This window comes from Pteropus alecto, unplaced genomic scaffold, assembly GCF_000325575.1.
Source record: "Pteropus alecto unplaced genomic scaffold, ASM32557v1 scaffold33, whole genome shotgun sequence".
NCBI classification, from domain to species: Eukaryota; Metazoa; Chordata; class Mammalia; order Chiroptera; family Pteropodidae; genus Pteropus; species Pteropus alecto.
The window spans coordinates 1,270,371-1,289,669 of NW_006435762.1; the positions used below are offsets into that span (position 1 = coordinate 1,270,371).

General features: G+C 39.3%; 1 protein-coding gene and 1 pseudogene across 7 annotated transcripts in view; one reads left to right on the top strand and one right to left on the bottom strand.

Moving 5' to 3' along the window:
* Window positions 1–1,223: 1,223 nt before the first annotated feature.
* Window positions 1,224–1,342, top strand: LOC112479063 (annotated as a pseudogene).
* Window positions 1,343–2,947: 1,605 nt separating this feature from the next.
* Window positions 2,948–19,299, bottom strand: part of GOLIM4 (golgi integral membrane protein 4) — a 69,805-nt gene continuing 53,453 nt past the window's right edge. For 2 of the 7 annotated variants that reach the window (XM_015588557.2, XM_006910810.3), the window contains 8 exons: window positions 18,661–18,984; window positions 16,763–17,058; window positions 16,234–16,304; window positions 14,749–14,858; window positions 11,817–11,984; window positions 11,414–11,482; window positions 4,699–4,779; window positions 2,948–4,381 (listed from right to left, as the gene is read on the bottom strand). In XM_015588557.2, coding sequence (XP_015444043.1) covers window positions 4,232–4,381; window positions 4,699–4,779; window positions 11,414–11,482; window positions 11,817–11,984; window positions 14,749–14,858; window positions 16,234–16,304; window positions 16,763–17,058; window positions 18,661–18,984 — 1,269 coding nt within the window. In that variant the 3' untranslated portion in view covers window positions 2,948–4,231. Of the gene's footprint in view, window positions 4,382–4,698; window positions 4,780–11,413; window positions 11,483–11,816; window positions 11,985–14,748; window positions 14,859–16,230; window positions 16,305–16,762; window positions 17,059–18,639; window positions 18,985–19,299 lie in introns of all 7 variants that reach the window. The other 5 variants (XM_015588554.2, XM_006910807.3, XM_015588556.2 and 2 more) reach the window with 4 other exon arrangements.

Here is a 19,299-nt window from a genome sequence, read left to right on the forward strand (position 1 = left end):
AAATAGACTCGATCTGCCCTGTATTTACAACCCAGCAGCTTTGCCATTGGAGAAGAGAGGTTCTACTTTCCATTTGCTCCAGACTGAAAAAATGTCAATAATTGCATGGGGTCTGAGACTTTACTCACCTTACAAGCTATCTAGTTAGCCTGCCATAGCTTTATGGATGCTGGTAGAAGACTCTCAACTGCAGGCTCAGAGATCAATATTTCTCATGGCTCAGCAGGCAATGTGAGCTTCATGTTCACCTTAGTTCCCCTTTCATCCCCAAGTGTCACAGGGAAAATGAGGGGCATCCCAGGTGGATGTTGCACAACAGTGGGCTTGTGTCACAGCTGAGGATGCCTGACCTTAGGAAATTCTCAGTCTTAGAAACTGCTAGCAAACCTGTCCCAGCTTTGCCCCGCCACAGACATTATCATTATTATCTTGCTCAGGGAACAAATATGCCCTCTGACCCAGAGGGAGATACTAGCTTTAACTTTTGTTTGCTAGGCAAGTACCTTTGAAAAGATAATCCAAGAGAAAAGCTGTCACAAGGTGTATAGAAACACTATGGAGAATTGCCCTGCAACAAAAATCCCAGGGAAGAAATCAAATTGGTGTGTCTTCGGCCATGTGCCCAATCTTGCATCAAGCACTTTGCGTAAGGAGATGGGGTAGCAGTATTGGCTCTGCTAAAGTCAACTTCCCATCCAAGAACAGGGGTCAAGGTCAGTTACTAAGATATTAGGAGAAGTGTGCTTGACAAAGATGAGTCACATTTATTATGATTCAGTTTAGAGTGGAAATTATGAAGATAAAGAGGTTAGATGAGACTAGATCATGAAGAATTATGTAGGTCACATTTAGAAGTTTAGAATTTGTCCTATGTGCAATAGCAATTGTATTAAACCATTATATAATGGGGTAGTGTAATGTTATCTTTAAAAAGAACACACTAGCAGATTATAAGAATAGGAGAGAATAAATGAGAAGTTAGGGGACTGTTATAATAGTCCAGGTAAAAGATAACAGAGGCCTGAACCAGGATAGCAAGGGTGGAGAGAAACGGGCAAATTTAAAGATATTTCGGTAGTATCAATAGGGAGAGAAGAAAGAATGAAGGACAAATTTTGTTCTTGTTTTGGGAAACTTAGTGAATTGAGTTATAGAATCTAGAAAGAGGAGTAGGTTTTAGGTGGGAAAGAAGGCAAATCCAGCTTTGAAAATTATAAATTTGAGTCTACGGCCACGCCACTCTGAACAAGCCCAATCCTGTCTGATCTTGGAAGCTAAGCAGGGTCGGGCCTGGTTAGTACTTGGATGGGAGACCACGTAGGAAGACCAGGTGCTGTAGGTGTAAAAAATAAAAAATAAAGGATTGTAAGCTGACAAGGTCCTTGCAATCTGTGAGGTCAACCAAGGATTGCCTTGCCTTAAAAAAAAAAGAAAATTATAAATTTGAGGTAAGATGAGTCATAGAAAGCTAGGCTGAAAAGATGGAGTAGGAAACATATGTCCATGACATGGGTGGGAAGAGGGCTAAACAGAGAGAAGACCCCTGTAGGACAAAACCTGAAGAATACAGATATTTAAGGGGCAGGCATGAGAAGAAAATCTGCAAAAAAGATTAAGTTGTAGCCAGGATGGTAAAAAGAAAACTAAGAACGGAGAGTACAACGGAAACCAAAAATAATGATTCAAGAATAGAAATTGACCTCATTTTTAAATGGCTGTGCAACATGCCATAGTATTGATGTAATAAGTACAATGTAATAAGAGAAATAAAAACAAAACACAGAACTTGAAGCATTTAAAAAATGTCAAATGCTCTACAATAAACTTCTTTAGTTAGTGGGGGAAGGGGATTCCATCAACATTAAAGAATAAAGTGGGTCCTATTAACACAGTTCTTATACTATGAAGGTATTCAATAAATGTCTATAATTTTTCTTTATAAAGTGAGTCACTGTGTTTTACATGTGGCTCAGATTATACTTTTACATTCTTTTCACTTGCTCTTACAAATATCATCATTATATCTGTAGTAATGTAGCTTTTTTTTGTGCTCCACTGCACTTGTCCCTTAATAAATGTCCCTGTTTTTCCCTTCTGATTATGTCCCTGGTACCAAATCCTCTGACTTATTGGTTGCACCAGATGTTACAGATTAATTGGCAAGGTAAATACATGTGACATTTTATTTCTGCTCATCTCATTAATGTAGATCAGCTCTAGCTGATTAGTTCTCCTCCAAATATTAGCTAAAATGACCCTATAACTTGGTGTCATACAGAGTAGTATGGTTTGTGATTGTTGCTTTCCTAGCCGGTATTTAATAGGTTTTTCATTTGTTTTGTGTGCGCACATGACGCTCTTACATTCCTGGACCTATTTCCTTTTTCTTCCTTCAGAACAAGCTCAAATAAAATAAATATTCTTAGCTCTCTCTTTAGAACGGGGAAAAAAAATCACATACCAATCCAAAAGAGAAATAGATAAGGAAAATATGAACAGGTTCAGAAAGGCATTTTAGGATTCATTAATATACACTGGTACCTCTTAAATTATTTTCCTTTTATGAAAAAGAACTAAAGAATTTTATAAAATAAAAAGCTATTAAGAAATCACATACTTTAAAAGATTTAGCACTTGCTTTTTATAGCTTTATTGACTATTACCAAGTTTTGATTTTCATATAATTAAATACTGCAACTGGGACATTAAAAATACAACTAATTTACCAAAATAATTGTATTCTGAATATTATGTACAATATTATACATTTTACATTACATAAAGTTTTTATACATAAAGGGAAGATTTGATTTATGGTTATTGAAAATCTAAAATACATTTGAACAAAACATTCCTATGCATACATACACAATCACTCAACTGGGACAATCAAAACCATACATGAGTGTGGTTATTAAAAAATAAAATTACATTCATACAACAATGGTAGAAATTGAAATGTATTTTTATTGATTCGAGAATATTATTACAAAACCACACACATGAATTATATAACCTAATTCTAAATATTTAAAACTCTTTATGCTTGAGACTGAAATACGTTTTTATACCCCAAGGGGAATTTTTGATTTTTTAATTTAAGGGATTTTTATTATTCATAATCATTAAAATGCCTAAATGTGGGCATAATGCAGACCCAATCCCAGCAAACAGAAAAGTAATGAGGGTATATCATTTCACCATGTGTGTTTCACCATACAGGTTTTGAAAAATAATCCTATTTTTCAAGGTATGATGTGTAATACCTTGCTTCAATTATACAATATGGTATGCCTTCATTGTCATACTTGTCATCAAGGTTATTACAAAATTGAGGCACAGAGCTTATAGGGGAAATATATATTACTATAGTGAACTAGATACTGAAACAAAGATATCACTAGGTGACTTCAGAAAAAAAAACAGAATGGATGTTCACGTAGAAAACACCACCCATTCACACTAAATTAGTTGTTAAACAAGGTGTCAGTCTTTCAAAAAGGTTAATATACTGATGTGTCATACCTTGTTTGTATATTGAAATATCCAAGTCCAGACTACTGTCACATGAATTTTAGTATTATCTCACTTTTAAATTTAATTCCTTTCAAGAATAGCTGTGATTTTAAGTAAAGCCAAACATTCTTCTGACCTGAAAAGTCTGAAAACCAATATCTTTATGAAAAAAAAAAATGGCTTTCCAACTGTATGTCACTCTATACATGAATCTTATTCCAGCAATACAGAGACTGATAAAAATTCTATCAGAATCGTACACAAGAGCCTTGAAAAGGCAGCAATTAGTAAACTGGCCATTCTCCTTAAAGTGTGCACAGCATTTTTGTAGTATTTCCTATTTTGAAATCCTGTATTCTATCAAAGGCAAATAACAGAATACCTGGAAACTAGAAGATAGAAAAGTAACAAGTTGAAACATATACAAAATTGATGTCCTTTCCAACATCACATAATCTATGAAAAATGAGATTCAGAGCCTAAGATTTGCTTCGTTTTCTTCTTGTTCACGTTTAGCTTGAATATAAAAGACGCCCTAACCTAGGTTACCAAAATATATTCATATAAATGTATGAGCGTTTCTAATACAAAAGTTTTAAAAGGGTCTAAACTCTTAATTTCTGTAATTAAATATCCTGGAGTTCAGTAGGCAGATTTATTTTTGAGCAGCTTGAAAGGAATTCGACGGCTGAGCTGTCTGGGAAGCTGGGCACGGCTACATTTCAGCTCTTCGCTGTGATTTCTCGGCAACAGCTGCCCCTTCGTCGTCGTCCTCCTCCTCCTCCTCATAGTGCTCCTCTCGGCCTTTGGGGTGGTGGTCATCTTGAACTTCTTGCCCTTCTCCATCATTGTTTTTCTCATCGGCCTTCAAGTTAAAAGGAAAAAAAAGAACTAAGAGATAGGGCAGAGAGTTAGTGAGATAAATTATTCCCTCTAAAAAAAGAGAAGAGTACGAAGTTATTCCTTTTGGGAGAAAGAAAACAAGCAAAGAAAAATGTTCCGACAGAGAGCAGTGCTGGTTTTTCCTAATCTGCATATTGTCACAAATGTTCTAATACTGGGTTGGCCCTTTAAAACTCTGGGGTAACTTAGATGTACCGACTGGTATCTATCCGACTATGCGTATGGTCTCTCCTACACACGTACAAACATGTGCAATAGAAACATACATCCTACACATACATTTTCATCATTTTCACCATAGGTCTCTTCAGCATTATGCGCCAATTCCCTTTTTTTCTCTTCAGTCAAATCTTCCTGAACCTAAAACAAACCAGAGATACGAGGTGACACTTTCATCATTTAAACATTTGGAACAACATATTCTGATTTCCAAAGAATTCATTCAAAGTAGCCAAAATAAAATTAAAAAATAAATTAAAAAAAGATAATAGTCAAAGATTTGATATCTATTAGCTATAAAGAAAGGTATAATACATCTGTTATTAAAAACATCTTACTCAACTGTCTTCCATATCTAGATGCATACCTGGCATACTGCGACTGCTTAATAAACATTGTTGACTGAATGAATAAGTGAATCAATGCAAAAACTATCTGCCCTGTAAAGGCACAGAAAAGAGACCCCATGACCTATAGACGAGGTAAGAGAAAACTGAGAAAAAAATGTGTATATGTATTTCTATAATTAAGAATAAAATTCTCTGGCTAAAATATCCAGAAGATAGAACACAATCATTTCAATTCCTTCAGGAAATAGTTATTAAACCTCCTCAAATCCCTTAATCTCTTTAGTGTTCTAACAAGACATTTCTGTTTTAAGTAGTTTACTTTTCTGTATGGTATTACTATTGTGTGTAATTGGTCTCAATTAATTTTTTTCCAAAATGCCAATCAAAGAAAGCATCATATTCCACAAAAAGCAGGGTAAAGTATTTTCTAACTTAAATATTTTGAAAACCATATGTATGCCAAAATTTTTAAATCATTTGAATATATTTCAAAAAACTGCTGACCACCAATTAAGCATAACATACAACCCTGGTAGCAAAAGAAAATCTGATCTCTCCTATGGACAGTGGTGTAGAGTAAGTCTTCTTGAATAACACACGAAAATTACCTGTTTTCTTTTTTTGGTGTTTAGGTGGCGGGGGGGGGGGCACAGTATTAAATAATCCCAGGAATGGGCCAGGAAAGTATGCAGGTGTTCTAATTAAGGAGCAACAAATTAAGGGCTGTCTCAAGGTGTCCAGCCCAGGTACGACAGGAATAAACCACAACCTACCAGACAAATCTTGGCATGAACCTGGCCTGTCAGAAGCCTACAAAGATGACCCTTCAGAGATACCTCAGACACAGCCCAGCCTACATGAACCTTTCTAATTAGCCCAGTGCCAGCCCCTAAACTATACTGGCACAAAATAAATTTCTTCTGAGGACAGAGGCACAGAGCATATTTTGTATTCCCATGTCCTGGTAGGGCGAGCTAAAGAGAGGACACACTTGTCACACCAGCAGGCTCTACCTTTGGTCCATGACATCGTTCTGTTCTTAGTCAGACTCTCATAACAACATTCCCCAGGACATCGGGACGAAAATGATGAAGCACTTATTTCAGATTATATTAAGGTCTGACTGAAACATCATTAAATTGCTAAAGTGTCCTGGATGATTTCAGTCAACAGACATGTCTTCTATGGCCTTTATAATGAAAATATACTCGTAAACACTAAACATGGCTAGCTGCAGTTGGGAGGAAACTGCCTTGAAACTGCGGTATGGTGGAATACAAATCAAGGTCAACACACCTTTCCTGTGAAGGGCTAGACACTAAATATTCAGGTTTTCTTGGGCATAAGGTGTAGCAACTACTCAGCTCTTCACTGTAGTGCTGTAGTGGCCTCAGACAATGTGTGAATGACAACAATGAAAATCATGGCTTACTGACAAGTAAGGCCGAGGCTAGAGTTTGCCAGTGTCTAACAGACTGTGGAGTCAGACAAACCTGGACTAAACCCTTGGTTCTGCAACTTTCCTGGCTCTATAAACAGTAAGGTCACTTATTTTTATTGTGAAAAATTTCAAGCACACACAAATAAAGAAAATAATTCAATGAACTCTCATAGCCATCAGCAAAATTCAATGCTGCCACACTTGAATCACCTACTGCTTTTCTTTATACATCTCTAAAAAGATTTTTTTTTTTTTATAAAACCATAATGCCATTAACAACACCTGATAAATAATTCCATGGAATCCTCTCATGTCTAGTCCATACTTATATTTTTCCTGATTGTCTTAAAAATGTCTATTTACAGTTGTTTTGTTCTAATTATGATCTAAAGGCTATACCTAACTTGGGTTCCGCTCCCCTCTCTTTTCCTTAATGTTATTCTTTTTCCTACAGACCCATATTCTGAATTTATTTGCTTTTTCCAGCATTACTTAACACATTCCTTTAGCCCCGCCCCGCCGCCCGCTTTTCTATAACAGTTAGTTTAAGGCTTGAATGAATTCATATTTACTTGTCAAAGCAAAGGTTTTTCAGAGAGGATGCTGTAGATTTCATATTTTCATTGCATGGGGAGCCACATAATGTTTGTCCCACTTTTAGTGAGACTAATGTTGGTCAGGGAACTCAGATGGTGATCCCTCCTTAATAAAATTCCCTGACTTCCCTTTATCTTGTGATATCATCCATCGATTACTGCTCTTAAATCAACTGTTTTAATTAAGGGTTACAAAAATGGTGACTAATTCCATCATGTCTTCTGCATTCACTAACTTCTATAAAGAACTTGCCTCTATCAACTATTTAGTTATTGTGCTTGGTATACTCAATTATGATAGTAGCCTTTAAAACCAGACCTTGATGGGCTCTACTCAAGCTGTGTGACCTTCAAATATTTAGCTAACCTTCCTGAAGCTCAAATTTCTTATCTGTAAAATAAAAAGGTTGAATAACAATCATTAATTTTCAATTGTGTGTGTGTGTTTGTGTGCACATGTGCGGTGGGGGAGTCACAGATCCTTTTAAGACTTTAGTAAGGAAGTCTTGAGTAAATGGGCGTAGATGCACATCATTTTGCATAGAAATTTCAGGACGTTCAGACTTCCCAAATTTCACTTGCACCACCTGTACTAGGCCTGCCTCTCTAAACAGTGTGCTCTGTAAACATCATCAGTGGCTGAGGCACTTGTGAAGAACTCAGACTCCTAGGCCCCACCACAGATAAGACAGAAATCTCCAAGGGTAAGGTCTGATCCAGGAATCTGCATTTCTCACACACTCTCCAAGGTGATTCTTAGCCAGAACAAAGGCTGAGAGCAACTCACTGGAGTGACAATGGATGAGAGCTAGAATGTCTCTGGCTAGAGAGATAAACACCCTTTTCATGATCTGATATAGAAAATTTAGAAGTTTTTTTTGGTCTGTTTTTTTGTTGTCTGTTTTTTTTTTTTTTTTTTACCCGATGGCAATATAATCTGAGATGAGAAGCACTTACTCTTTAATTTAGGAAAGTCACAAATAAAAATTTGCAATTTTTCAGATACATACATACACCTTATTATTCTAGTAATACATTTTTTATGTTTGGGGCAAAAGTAAATTAAATTCATCTTAAAGGCATTACTGAAAAGGAACAAAATGATAGGGAATTTCTAATTTTAAAATATGCTTAGACTAATTGCCAGCAGCCAAATGCTACTCTTTTATTGTGTAAACACACCAGTTATGTCTTTCACACTCAGCCGCACTTTTTGGTACCCTACTAAAGCTGATGCAAACACTGTGTTAAAGATTTCCTGACAGTGCTCCTCCTTACTCATTATTGTTCACTGAAATCTAATGTTTTAGGCATTTTAGAAATAGCCCCAACACGATGTGGCAAAGTTTAACAAGTAGTCAAAAAATAAAACAAACCTAGTGAGCGTGAAATGGGCTTTGGCTAGCTCCCCTGTCCCTGAATGTATTAATGTCTTTCTTTCATGCACCAGAGATGTTATGCGATGAGCCAGGAACCAGAAGGCTGAACCTTAAGTAGTAAAGGATGCTGGGATGCAAACAGGCAGACACAACGGGGCCAGGGGAAGGCTTTCAACAATGCCAGCTATAGCGATGGGCATGACTGCTGGCTGAGTAACATTTAAGAGGAGCTTTGCCACCTGGACAACTTCGTGATGTGGTGATTCACAGACCAGTAGAACCACTAAAGGTGGCCAAGTAACGTTGTGCTTGCTCTCTCATGAGTGTTCAGATCAATCTGTTTCTAGTTATGATGGGGACACAAGCACTAAGATTTTTCGAACAGTCATTTATATATTTTTTGAACATTTAAATAATTTTAAAGCATATAGAATATGTTTTGGCAATGTCATAATCTGTCCTGTTTGCTCATAAGTAGATAAAAATTTTGGGAAGTAAGCAACATGATAGGATTGCTTTATGAATTTCATTCTCTAAAATAATCCCACACAATAAACAATGAATGCTTGTTAATAACTGTCATTTTTATGTCTTAGAAAGGTAGCAAGGCTGCACTATGATAAAAGAAGGCAGGCACAGTGCAGATTTCCTAACATCACACTTGTTTTGGGTCCTCTGCTCTCAGAGTTCAAGTTACAAGTCTGATGGGCTGCCCCTCTGAACAGGGAGAGCCCTGGCAAGCTGCAATTCCTCCAGAGGAGCAGAGCTGACAGAATTCCGTTTGACTGTGGGCTGGAGGGAGGGGATCCGACGCAGGCGGTGGGCCTCACACCCCAGTGGTCAGCTGGGGCAGCCGGAAAAGTCTGAGGCTCAACGGAGACAAGAACGCTGTACATTTCATGGTACTCTGGTTTTCAGAGTGCCCCCACAAATGTGGTCTCGTACACACATCACTGATTAACAACATGTGTTCTCACATATTGCATTTCTCTTTATTTTTCTCATTTTGCTGCAGGCCGCTGAGAACTTCGTCTCTGACTATTACTAGTCCTTGAACCGTGTTTAGGAACCACTCTTCTCTTCCCTCCTCAAGGGAAGCACAGGGACCAACGGAAAGAGATGGGCGATCCAATGAGAATCATCTCAGGAACGACCAGAGAAATACCACACAGCCTGAAGAAGAGATGCTCAGGGGTAAAGAGGAAAGCTATGCTGGGAAGGCGTGCGGGGCTTCCTCTGAGAGTTCACAAGGCAACAGTCCCAACAAGAGGATGTGGCAACCTGGAGCCTATGTAAGAGAGGGTTAGAAAGTGGGGACAGAGAAGCCAAATATAGGAATTCTGGGCAGGGAAGTATGAAAAGAGAAGCAGGATGGGGTGCTAGGTGCAGGGAGATTAAAAAAAGCTCTGGTCAGTTCCATCCACCTGAGGGAGGAAGAGCCACGGCCTGAAGGAGTGGCCTCTGAGGGTTAGGCACTGACCTCTGCCTTGTCACCCTTCTCCTTCCCCCTTGCCTATCTTTTCTTTCTATTCTTGATCCCTCTTGGATCACAGGATTTCTCTCTCCACCTTAACTGATATAATATAGAAGTAAAAAATAATCAGTAAATACTGATTAAAATTTTATGTTTAGCCTTCTGAATTTTTAAAAAGAAGCCAAGGTGAACCTCTCCTCTTTTAATCCCTCAAAGATTCCTGGCATCTGACACAATGAAATAAAGTAATATTAGTCTAGACATTCTGCTACAAGAGCAGTCCAGATGAATATCTTTTTCTTGCCAAACGTCTTAACATTCAAGGCTGCTGGTTTCTCTAATGCTCTCTTCTGATAAGACAGCTCAGGGTCTTGATTAGGATGAACAACAGGATGAGAAAAAAGGGAGAATAAAAAGATCAACCCAGTTAGAGAACACGTGACTAGAGGTATACGTTGCCAGCAGCTATAAAGAGGGACAATGTTTTGTTTCCCTGGTATAAGCACAAATTTTAGCATTAGCTCTGAAAGCCGACAGATGCCATAAAAATGAGAAAGCAGATCCAGTCAAGGGAACTGTGTATGTGACTGCAGCAGGGTCTCTGGTGGCCGGGCTGGTTTTTTCAGACTGCCATTTATCTATCCTCTCATGTGGTTCCCCTCAGGGCCAAAGCCACACATTGGCAAGAAGCCTGGCTGAGAGGCGACTCTGAAACAGGATTTTAATTTACTAGACCATTTACTGGTCCAGAGAGACACTAAACATGGGGCCCTGGCCTCATCCAAATCATGTTCCCAAGTACTGAGCTTCAGTTGTCCAAACAGTAGACTGCTGTGACTAACCAGCTACGACCAACAGTATTCATCAACCAGCTAACACAAATGGGGCACCACGATGCTCTAAACCTGATTAACAATGTGCCGGAAGTTTACAATAAAATAGCAAATGAAAAAGAAATGCTAAGAAATTCCCCCTAAATGTATTTTATTCAACTGAGTTCCTTATGTATTTTTCCTTTTCTTTATTGGTAAATTTAATTAAGACACCAAATTCTTGGAAAGAAAGAGGCTAAAAGTAGAGACTATAAATTTGTTTAAAATGTCTGGAGGGTGTGAAGTGTTTTCTGACGGACACCGCGGCAATGTCTACAGAGAAAGGTACAGGGGTTAGTTAGTCCAGACTCTCTCAATGGGAGATTTGCTCTTCTCTATTTTAGGAAGGAAAGACATGAGAGAAAATATTCTTACAAAGATCACATACACTTAAGTCCACCACTCCTGGGAGACCAAATGTCTTCTTAATTCAAAATTTCTAGTGAGAAGTGGAGGGAAGGATTCTATTACCCCGTTTCTGTTATCTTCTAACGAAATGGTTCCTCTGTCATGGGCTGTTTCCTCTTGAAACCACCCTTTCTTATCCTACCTATGCCTTTCTGAGCATTTCCAGAGAAGGTATTTCAAAGCGATGCTGCTGAGGTTTGTTTCTGACCAGTGTGACGCGCCAAGGAGTGTGACTGGGCCCTCACGCCCTCCTACCTCCTCCTCTCCCTCCTCCTGGTACTGCTCATCCGCGTTACCCTCCTGCTGGTCTGGGTTTCCTGCCATCTGTTGAAACAAGAGGGGAGGCTCAGGTTGCTGAACCCTGGAGATGTGTCTTACAGTACTTTGAGACAAAGAACAAGCATGCCACCACGAAAAATGTACTTTCGATGCATTGGTGGCCAGGAAAAAAATAAATAATCATTCCCAGCACGAAGCCCAGGCTGTCTGTCACCCCCTCTCTGAGTGAAGGTTCATCATTTCATCTAGTGGCCCAAAAACCAGTCAAAGAGGCAAAGCTTCTGACAGTGTAGGTTATGACTAACCTTCTGTATAAACCGGGGATCTAGTAAAATGCCCAGGTTAAAACCACTCTCCCTCCACAGTGGCCTCTGCTTACCACCAAATGCTCCTCCATCTCTGTGTTCTCTTGTTTCCGATTACTCTGTTTTTGCTCTTCATTTTCATCTGGCAAATTTTCTTCTCTTGCTTGTTCGGCTTCCTCAAACTCATCTTCTCCTTGGTTATTCGGGTCATCTGCTGGATTTATATCCTCCATGGCTGCCCTCTGTAAAATTCCAATAAACAGCAACCACCACTTCAAAACCCGGGATCACGTTTAATTTCATTTGAAAGGCTGCACACTTGGCGGAAAATGCGATCATCCTTCACCAGGCTGTTCAGATCTTTCCTCGCCAAGATGCATAAGTACACATCCCACTGTCAAAAGGTAAAACGCCCACACTTTTTGTCAGAAGCTGATGAATCAGAATGAAATATGATTGGCATGTCTCTTCTACAAGTGATTCCAAAATAGCCCTCCAAACTCTACTATAGCAAGTAATGTGAGCATAACTAGACATAGGAAAAATAGTTATTAAGAAACAAAAAAACCAAGTAGGAGAAACATTAAAAAGGGAGATTTGGATAGACAAATGGGAACTTCATTCATTATTATGTTGATTTTTATACAGGCAAGCTTTCCTTTGTAGGTGATTTTTTACACATAAGTGGGCGGAAAGTAGTCGAAGAGAAAGAAGGCTCACACCCGAAAGGACCAAAGAAGAGGGCCAGTTCGAAAGTCAATGATCAATTTCCAGTATGGATCAAGTTTCTTTCTAACAAACACTACCACAACACTCAGAGATGTCGCATTAGCAAGGTACGGGAGGAAAAGAACTGCGCTAACCCAATCTTTGGCAATATATTTTGAAAAGTATCTCCCCAGGCCCATACCACCTCCCAAGTAGTTCTGAGTTCCTGTGTTCACCAAATGTCCTTCACATTATCAACTATAGAATTATCTCAAATTTCCACTTAAGCTCTCAAAGAATCTTTCAAAATATGCTCTCATAAAGATTTAGATTTCGGAGCCTGAGCTGGGCAGAAATGGCGATGCTCGCGTGAGCTTCCCCATCACTCCAGTGTCATCAATAGGGCGTTTGACTGAGCAGCAAATGATTTCCAGAGACGGTGAAGCCTCAGAGTAAGATTCAATCTCTTTTGGCATGAATGGACATGAGCCTTGAGAGCAAGGGCTCCATGAAGCTGACCCAGATTCTACTTCAATTCACTTCAGGGCCTTGAACACGTTCAAGAGCTCACTGCAGTCTCAGCCGAACTATTATCTGTGTATCCCTGGCTATATACTTCATTCGAGTGCAAATGACACTTTTCTTGAGAATAAAGAGAGTGACAAATCATTACCTTCACACTAAACTCCAGTCACTCCACAATCTCTTGTCATATGGATTTCTTTTTGTGCACTATCAATCATTTGTGTGGGAATAGAGAAAAAAATGTAACAGACTCTCTTCAGAAAAACAGCATGAAAGCTTTTGCAAAAGTTCATAAAAATATACATACTAGCTCCAATCCTAACCGAGCAATAAGTAAGGTTTAACAGGCATGGTTGCTATATTTTCATAAAATAACAATGATCAATTACATGTCAATAAAGTTGGACAACATTGTTTCGATTAAAAAAATAAAATAGGTAAGACAAAGAGAGGGAAAAATGGGGTAACAATTTCTAATTAAAAGAAGGCATGAGAGAAAGTCCAATGTTCCTAAGTGTGTTGTTCCCCAGAACAGGTAAACTGATGATGACAAGAGAGTAAAGGGTTTTAAAGTCAAGTAGTCAAAGCTAACGGCACTTCCCAAATGTCGCAGATTAGAACACGCAGGCGCCTCTGTCCTCCCTTCATGCTTTTCAGGCTCATTCTCAGGCTTCTGCACGCTGACTGCGGCCCTCTCACAGACACTCCCTTGCTCTTTCATACTCTCTGGCTCTCTCATACTCCTGTTCACTATGGATCTTGCTCTTTCTTGAAAATATTTCAGGGCCAGGGTTCCCTGGAGCATACTTTCAAAATGCTAATTCAGGGGCGAGCACATAAATATGGTCTGCCATATCTCCGTGTAAATTAAGTGGAACAGCCGTTTCCATCAAGGTGGCTTCGGGCAGCCATCAGGAGGACTTTTTCGAGGATAATCAAGAAAGGATATGGAGCCTCCTTTCAATCCACTAGACCAATATAAAAAGGGCCCATAGCACAGCACAGACTATAAACTTTATAAACAGGGTGGTTGGTTTACTGCCAAAGATGACCGGAGAGCTAAAGTAAGTTGCAAAAATCACCTACACATAAGCACAAGAACATGCCCACTCAGCATTTGCTTGCCACATTGGTAGGCAAGGCCAAGGAGCCAGAACATCCAGCTGAACTGAGACCAGTTGGTAAACACAACTGTCTTGGTTATTAGGTCTCTATCTATTTATATTCTAATTTTTATACAGCATCATGATAACCAAACAATTTTTTTCCCTTCTCAAATCACACATCCTTATCCAGTGTTTATTAAAATGGTCACTGACTATTGGGAGATTACAGAGAGTCACATGACATACAAAACACACTAACAAGCTGCTTGCCATGCTCAATAATAGTTAATTTCCTTTCTCAGGTTCCCTATCCAACCCCCACACTTGCCTTTCTTTTTTCATCTTTCAGAATTACTACATCTTTTGATGCTTGCACTTTTGCTCTTATTTTTAAAAATTGTTATTAATCTAAAAGTCATCAGAGAACTCTAGAAGCCTTTGACGTTTGTACTCAGAGCAATCTTTAACTCATCCTCATCTCAACAGGTCCTCATGGTTTACGCTTAACATCACTGCTCGTATCATGTGATTATGTGAGCTGTGATTATCTGTGCTGATGAAATAACAGACATATCAGGAGCCAAGAGTGTGGTGTCAGGCAAACCTTCAAGTGTCCTTTCTGCCTTGTGAGTTTCCAAATGTTCTGACCAGAAGAGAAGGTACTTACATCTGCCTCAGATTCTGGGTCAGCTTCATGGAGCCCTTGCTCTCGAGGCTCATGTCCATTCTCTGGTTCTTCTTCTGCCTCATCTTGGTGCTGGTTGTCTCTCTCATAGGCTAACAAATCAAAGGAACTAACATCAGCCCAGGGGAACCAGACAGGAATATTTCCTTTCACTCAAAGAAAGGCCACCAGTGCGCTTTCCCAGAGGCCATTTCACCCAATCTGTACTCCAGCGAGACTAACTCAACATAAGGCGCATGTCTCAGCTTTTCTGAATGACGTCACGTCCTTTTCCCAGACCTTGTATCTAAGGTGATAGTGCGGGTGAGTGGCACCATTGTAACTCTTTGAAACAAATGTTTATAACAGAAACTGCAATCCTCCCCCACAATGTTTTCAAAAACAACAAATGAAACTCTCTCAAAAAAAGAAAGTCCAGTCAACTGGACCTTGCTAAAATTACTAATTTTTGGCATTATCAGAGGAAACAGCAAGGTACCAAAAGAAGAAATTGATACTGTTTCAGAAAATGAAAGAAAGAACAACCCCGCTTGTGGAACCAAAAACCTAACAAATATTGCCCATCCTGTGTTCTCTGATATGGCAGCTATGGTGACAGCCACGACACAGATACAGCACACACTTATACTCGCACAGACATTTACTTGCTGCTCTTTGAAAAACTATTTTGATAAAGAGAATTTAGATACAAGCATACAAAGAGAACAAGTAATTTTTTAAAGTAAGCTCTAAGAGGGAAAGTTAAGTACATAGAGAGTATGTAACCTATAGAAAACTAAGATATAGGATAACTTACCGTCATCTTTCAAGTGCACCAAGGAATTCATTAGCTAAAGAAAAACTATTCTCTAGTTTTACTGATAATGGAACAAAAAAGCTTAAAATGCTGCACAGGGAACACAAGGAAAACAATTTCCTGACTATAAAATATCAGAACTGGCTATAGAGGGAGTCAGAGTAAGCACCTTCCTTTAGACTCGTTAGAAAAGGACACATACCTTAAAATGTTAGTGTTGTCAGAGAGACAGTTAACTTTCTAGTTCTATCATCACAGAAAGCAACGTTTGATAAATTACATACTAGATGCACACCATAAACAAAAGCTACTACTGACTTAATTTGAAAACTTTTAAGGCAATGATCCAAAAGCCTCCAAGGTAAGGAGAAAAATGAAGAAGTTTCCTAAAACATAATACTCGTATAATAATGTGTCAGTAATAACTATTTGGTATACAAAAGCGTAAACTACTATTTCTTCTCTACTCTGAAATGTTACCGAGGAAACAAATTATCTTGGGCAATTTTGGCTACTAATGTGCACTGTTTGGGAGGATTAAGAAAAATTCAACAACAACAAGATACATGGAACACAAATCTTTGCCCATACTCGTATGCATATGGCTCTGAATTAATATATATTACCAAGCAATTTTATTAAAACATTCATCATCTAAGAAGTCTCACCACCTCCTTCTTCTTCTTGGTCCTCTGCTCCCTGAACAATATCATTATCCATGGCATCATAATGAGCTGGCTTCCTGCAAGGAACACAAACATTATTAACTCGGTAACACAAATTACGTAGCACAGTTTGACATAAGTCATTTATCTTTAAAGAGCAATAAACAAATTTACCAGCCTTTTAAAAAAAACAAAACAAAAAAACAAAAATTTCTTTAAAAAATTTAGGTTTAATAAAGATTATGAATATTCTTTCAAAAGAACTTTAAAAAAGATAAACTACTTTTCGAATGATAAAATAAAGTTAGCACAAAACCCTCTAGGTTATTTTGAAGACCTAAACTATAACTTCTAAGCAGGAAAAAAAAAACGTTATTTTTAAAATTAAATATTTGGAATTAAGTTCTCAGGGAATTGTTCTGCCTCAGTAATAGGAGCAATGTGACCCCTCAAGTTCACAGATAACAAATACATAAAGCTGTGTTTAATTTGATGAGAAAAACCAGAGGGCCTGTCTACGCCATCAGAAGGCTACCTTGGCTGTTCCGGCTGCCCCTCCTCCTGCCCAGCCTGCCTCTGCCGGGCCAGCTCTTGGGCAAGAAGCATCTGCTGCTGCTGCTGCTGCTGCTGCTGCTGCTGCTGCTGCTGCTGCTGCTGCTGCTGCTGCTGCCGCCTCAACAAGTGTCCCTGCAGCCGCTGCTGATGCAGGGCCTCCTGGTGCTCTCTCAGCCTCTGCGCCTCCTCAGCCCGCCTCGCGGCCAGTCTCTGCTGTTCCAGCTGCTCCTCATATGGCGATCGAAATTTGGTATCTGGCTTGACCGAAGGATGCACCTGGGGAAAAATGAGTTGGAGCTGTGCAAGAGCAGTGAGGTCCTCTGTGTACTCCCTTCATTTGGTCCTCATGACAAACTCAGGACGCATGGTTGGTGTACTGACATCTATCTATCAGGGGAACTGTGACTGAACATTAGGTCCAATGTCATCCAGCCCTGGAACTCCTATTTTCCAACTCTCTGAGTCTCCCCTTGGCTTCCTTTAGCAACTGATCCTCCTGATTTGCTGGTATTAAGGCTGATTTTCAACGTGCTCCTTCTCAAATGGAAGAGGACACAACAGAAGAAATAATTTTGAATCTTAATTAAATTTATGTTCAAAAGGCTCTGCTATAAGTGGGCAATTGGTGACCTCAAACTAATTGGGACAATTTGTGAGCTTGAGACTAAGGCCTTTCCATGAAGAGCGAAAGATCTAGGGATGCTAATTAATTCTAGTAATGTCTGTACCAATCTCAGGCTAAACATAACCAAAAAAAGTGAAACTTCTGATTAGGGTAGAAAAGGAGAGAACCAATTTTCCTTAAAGAATCAAAGAATGGGTAAGAAGCTAGTGCCTTCTGATTAAAGGAAAATCTGATACAGGAATTTTAAACTCTGCTTCCCATTGAGAGATCCACCACTCCCTCTTCCACTCCCCAAGTGAAATAACTACACAGTATTCTCACCAAAGGTGCAAGGTGGAGAGGAATGAAACCTAGTGAGGAATTACTTTTGAAGGTCACATGACTGAGAGAAGTTTCTTCATGCTAACTTTATAGCATTATAAGAGTGCAACTACAGAAGCTTTCACACCTACTCAGCCTAAAGCTTCAAGCAGCTAGAAGCTTTAGAGAGTCTGAGGCCAAATAAAGCTTCAAAGTTATAAATAAAAGGTGACCAGCATGTATGCAAAGACCAGGTAGCCTGCTGTTATTGGCTTAGAGATAGTGGAAGAAAGGTAGCTAGCTGCATTCAGTGTTGCTTTAAGTTCTTTTAAAGTATCATTTACCAAAATAACGGACTTTAAAAAAAATCCTACTTATGTGAGAGAGCACTGCTCAGTAGGGGAGCCTGAGCAGAGACTAGTTAAACAAGCTCAATTAGTGGAGTATCCTTAAGTGATAAGATCAGCTTTCTGATAACTTGAAGGTAAATGGGCAGAAGCCAATATGCGATTTGAGAGTAAATGAACAGGGATCAGGAACGTTTAATTAATGAAAATGAGACTGTTCTTGGCCTCAAGGCGCCCACAGAACTTGAGCATAGATCGGGAAGGTGCCTGACCAGGTGCTCACCTATGCTACTCCACTGAGGAGATGTGAGCATGAGTCCCCCTCACTGGGCACTCCATTCTGTCCATCACAGACACATACATATACCAGCAGCTCTTCTCTTTTCTCCAAACATCTTTATGAGGTATGTCAGTAGCTCTGCTATTAACAATGCCACAGAAAACTTAAATATGTTCACATAACATTTAGTGAAACTGCATTTTTTATTTTAGACATTGTCATTATATGGGTAAGCCTTTTTCTTTAATATTTAAAAACAAAGCCACACTCCCTATCCCAGGCAGTGAAACCTAATCCAAGCCAACCTGGAGTGGATGACCTGGTACCTCAGCGGGAGCGTGCCCTTCCAGAAGGTTGGCTGCTTCTCTTTGTCCCCTCCACTCCCGGTCCTGCTCCTCTGGTGATGGATCGTGTTCCTCCTCGAGATGTTCAGCCTGCCCCACCTGCTCCATTGCCTCCTCTTCCAGGGCCTTTCTGTGCTCCTCTTCTGCCTGATGTTCCTCGGGCTCTCTGGCTTCCGCATCCTGCTGGTTCAGCTCTGCTGGAGCCTGAATTTCTGCTTCCTTCTGGGTGGGAGGATAAAGTCTTGTTTCTTCTGTTCTTCCAGGCACTGCTTCATGCTTCTGCCACACATCACTATTTAGATTCACCTAGGCCAAGCACATCACTGGAAATGACACTTCTATTCCAAAAGTAGTGATATAATTTCTTTATTATTATGTCTATGGGGTTACGACATCAGCAAAATCCGGGAGTCTAGAAATAGAGTCCTGACTGAAAAGTATGGCTGCAATGGAGTCATTTAACTCTTCTCACTGCATAACCCTAACTATAAAATAGAAATAACATAAGCAAAATTTCATCTTGGAAAGAACATAGCAAATAGCCTAAAACTAAAGCCTGTAAGTACTATATCTCAGTAGGCCTTTCCCACAAAAGCAAGCTAGTTACAATTTTCCAGTAGA